This window comes from Amphimedon queenslandica, unplaced genomic scaffold, assembly GCF_000090795.2.
Source record: "Amphimedon queenslandica unplaced genomic scaffold, v1.1 AMPQUscaffold_12926, whole genome shotgun sequence".
NCBI lineage: Eukaryota > Metazoa > Porifera > Demospongiae > Haplosclerida > Niphatidae > Amphimedon > Amphimedon queenslandica.
Window position 1 is genome coordinate 33859 of NW_003546838.1, and position 4150 is coordinate 38008.

Sequence of the window (4150 nt, forward strand, 5' to 3'; positions counted from 1 at the left end):
AAAATAAATAATAAAAAATTAATAATAAATAAATAAATAAATAAAATAAATAATAAAAAATATATAAATAAAATAAAAAATAAATAAAACAAAATAAATAAATGACTATTTCAATTTACTTGGTATCCTAATTAGCAGCTCTTCAAAATGCTTGATAGATACAATAATATCGCCTTTCACAAACAATAATTCGGCTAATAACTAATTAAATAATAAAACTAATAGCTAAAATTAAACATAAAACTACATACCACAGTAGCAGTGTCATTGTTAGGGTCCATCTGTAACAATGTCACACACTCCTGCTCACACTCATCAATCTGCCCTACTGATAAATACCATTCGGCTAGTGACTCCCTATACTATAAACAAAAACAACAAACAACAGCAACAATAAACAACAATAAAAAATAATAAATAACAGCAGTATACAGCAACAATAAACAAAAATAATAAACAACAACAATAAACAATAATAACAGCACTAAACAACAATAAATACCAATAGACTTACAAGTGCAGTATTGGGACAATTCTCAACAGCTTCTTTATAAAATATCTCGGCTTTCGGCGACATTTGATTGTCCACGTTAATAACCTCCTTGGCTAACTGATGTAATATACTAACAACAAAATCAAAACAACAACAACAACAATAATAAACATACTTTGCAAGCGTTTCTTTCTCTGCAGCTAACGAGTCTGGTTCATTCACTACGACTTTCTTCACAATGATTGTTTGATATTTTCTTGTTTTTTCTAGTGTTTCAATAGCTTCGTGGTATCGCTTTGTTTTCAAATAAACTTTTACTAAAATCCGACAATAGCTAACGTTGTCTCTTAGCAGCTCTAAGTTATTTTCAACATCATCATCTAAAAAAATTCATTTATCCATTAATTAATAATTACTTTTTAATTTATCTTCTAACTTTGTTTATTTACGAGCGACTGTAATAATATTCTCTCAGCTTGATCGAATTTTTGTAGTTTCGTATAAAGCTGTGCCAATTCACATTTCAAAACGGAATTGTCGATGTTTTTGAGAGACGCTTCGTAATAACTAATCGCCTAATAACTATTAATAATTATTGATATTAATTAACTCCACGTACTTTGTTAAAATTATGCATCTTAATGTAGGCATTGCCGACTTTACTGGTAAGTACAGCATCACTTGGTGTCTTCTTTAAAGCTTTCTCAAACACAGCAATAGCTTGTTCTGGCTATATAACAAGGATACACATTATTGGCAGGTAAAGTCCAGTATCACATCAATGCAAGTCATAGGGGCATTAATTGGAATTGGTTTTAGGGCCAATTGTTGTATTGAGCATATCATAACTCAAAAAATAAAAACCATGGGCTATAGCCTTGGGTATTTTTCAGAATTTCAGCATTTTCCTAGAATAGCCGTAACTCAAAAAATTAAAGCTGGAATCAGCTCAAACTTTCTACACAGCATAAGTACATCAATATGCATCAGAAAATGTAATAAAAATTGGGGGTGATTTCGGAGCCATTTTTTAGAAAAAACCATGGGCTATAGCCTTGGGTATTTTTCAGAATTTTGGCATTTTCTTAAAATAGCCATAACTCAAAAAATTAAAGCCGGAATTAGTTTAAACTTTCTACACAGCATAAGTACATGTACATCAATATGCATCAGAAAATGTAATAAAAATTGGGGGTAATTCTGAGCCATTTTTGGGAAAAAACCATGGGCTATAGCCTTGGGTATTTTTCAGAATTTTGGCATTTTCTTAAAATAGCTGTAACTCGAAAAATTAAAGCCAGAATCAGTTCAAACTTTCTACACAGCATAAGTACATCAATATGCATCAGAAAATGTAATAAAAATTGGGGGTAATTTCTGAGCCATTTTTGGGAAAAAAAATGGGCTATATAGCCTTGGATATTTTTCAGAATTTTGGCATTTTCTTAAAATAGCTGTAACTCGAAAAATTAAAGCTGGAATCAGCTCAAACTTTCTACACAGCATAAGTACATCAATATGCATCAGAAAATGTAATAAAAATTGGGGGTAATTTCGGAGCCATTTTTTGGAAAAAACCATGTCTGTTGGCTGGTAGAAAGGATATACCATATGAAGTGATTGCAAGTCAATGTAAGATATTAGACGACTATACAAAGAGGAAGAGAAATGATTCAAAGGAGGAGTTAATGCGAGTAAGGGAATGCCTGGATACTGATAAGAAGAGACTGATAGATGTTGCTTGTGAGAGAGGTGCTTCAGCTTGGCTCTCTGCACTACCATTGGCTGATCATGGCTTTGATCTGCACAAAGGCTCATTTAGAGACTCTGTTTGTATTCGATATGGTTGGCAGCTACAGAACTTACCATCTTCCTGTGTTTGTGACTCACCCTTCACAGTAGACCATGCTCTATCTTGTCCTATGGGTGGGTTCCCCACACTAAGACATAACGAGCTGAGAGATCTTACTGCCTCCCTACTGGATGATGTCTGTAGCAATGTTTCTCGTGAGCCTCCTTTACAACCACTCTCGGGAGAATCAATCACAGCGTCTACTGTGGATGGTGATGAAGCTCGTGCGGACATTGCAGTTGATGGTTTCTGGGGGATCTCTCATCAGAGAGCATTCTTTGATGTCTCAGTAGTTAATCCCTTCTCTGAATCGTATAAGGGTCTCACTCTACCAGCAGTTTATAAGAAAGTAGAAAATCGAAAGAAGAGAAAGTATGATGATCGTATTCGTAATGTTGAACATGGCTGCTTTTCACCACTTGTATTCTCCACCAATGGAGGCTTGGCCCCGGCTTGGCCCCAGTATCAGACACTGTATTCAGACGCATTGCTCTAATCACTTCTGAAAAACAAAACAAACCATATAGTCCACTTATCAACTTCATTAGATGCAAATTATCATTCTCAATATTACGATCGACCATCCGCTGCATTCGAGGAACAAGAAAATCATTGTATCGGCCCAGTGTTTATGATCCTGATGTTGCACTGTCCGATGGTCACATAATAAATTACTAACTAAATTATTAATTTTATTTATTTAATTATTATAAATTTATTACTATGATTTGTCTGTATGTCTATCTCTGTGTCTCTCTTATTATTTCAAAGAAAATTTTATTTATTATGAAAAAAAAAAAAAAAATGGGCTATAGCCTTGGGTATTTCTCAGAATTTTGGCATTTTCTTAAAATAGCTATAACTCGAAAAATGGAAGTCGGAATCAGCTCAAACTTTCTACACAGCATAAGTACATCAATATGTATCAAAAAATGTCATAAAAATTGGGGGTGATTTCAGAGCCATTTTTTAGAAAAACCATGGGCTATAGCCTTGGGAATTTTTCAGAATTTTGGTATTTTCTTAAAATAGCCATAACTCGAAAAATTAAAGCCGGAATCAGCTCAAACTTTCCACACAGCATAAGTACATCAATATGCATCAGAAAATGTAATAAAAATTGGAGGTGATTTCGGAGCCATTTTTTGGAAAAACCATGGGCTATAGCATTGGGTATTTCTCAGAATTTTGGCATTTTCTTAAAATAGCTATAACTCGAAAAATTAAAGCTGGAATCAGCTCAAACTTTCTACACAGCATAAGTACATCAATATGTATCAAAAAATGTCATAAAAATTGGGAGTGATTTCAGAGCCATTTTTTGGAAAAACCATGGGCTATAGCCTTGGGAATTTTTCAGAATTTTGGCATTTTCTTAAAATAGCCATAACTCGAAAAATTAAAGCCGGAATCAGTTCAAACTTTCTACACAGCATAAGTACATCAATATGCATCAGAAAATGTAATAAAAATCGGGGGGAAGGGGGGTAATATTTTTGGAATATTACCTCATGTATGCTTATCAGTGCATCTCCTAATAAATGGGCCGTGGGTGGTCCTGGTAATTTATCAGCAATATCACGATAACACTCAATATATCTCTCCTTGTTCCTCACGTGTTTTAAATATATCTCAGCCATTCTTTCCTTAGCCTGAATGAAATAACTATAAGAAATATTAAAATAATTATGAATAATTTTATAATTATACTTACAGTTTATCTGCTGTTATGTTTTGTAGTAATTCCAAAGAGCCTTTGACATCTCCTCTTTCCAGTAGCAACTCAGCATGAGCAATAGTGACTC

At 33.5% G+C, this 4150-nt stretch overlaps 1 protein-coding gene across 1 annotated transcript in view; it reads right to left on the reverse strand.

The window, feature by feature from the left end:
- The window catches only part of LOC100636344 (tetratricopeptide repeat protein 21A-like), a 10256-nt gene that overhangs the window by 2878 nt on the left and 3228 nt on the right, over nucleotides 1–4150 (reverse strand). Inside the window, exons 11-18 of the mRNA XM_020002368.1 lie at nucleotides 4060–4147; nucleotides 3854–4010; nucleotides 1113–1223; nucleotides 930–1068; nucleotides 669–873; nucleotides 515–623; nucleotides 252–362; nucleotides 120–201 (exon numbers count right to left, since the gene is read on the reverse strand). Of these exons, the coding sequence (XP_019857927.1) occupies nucleotides 120–201; nucleotides 252–362; nucleotides 515–623; nucleotides 669–873; nucleotides 930–1068; nucleotides 1113–1223; nucleotides 3854–4010; nucleotides 4060–4147 (1002 nt within the window). The remainder of the gene's footprint in view (nucleotides 1–119; nucleotides 202–251; nucleotides 363–514; nucleotides 624–668; nucleotides 874–929; nucleotides 1069–1112; nucleotides 1224–3853; nucleotides 4011–4059; nucleotides 4148–4150) is intronic.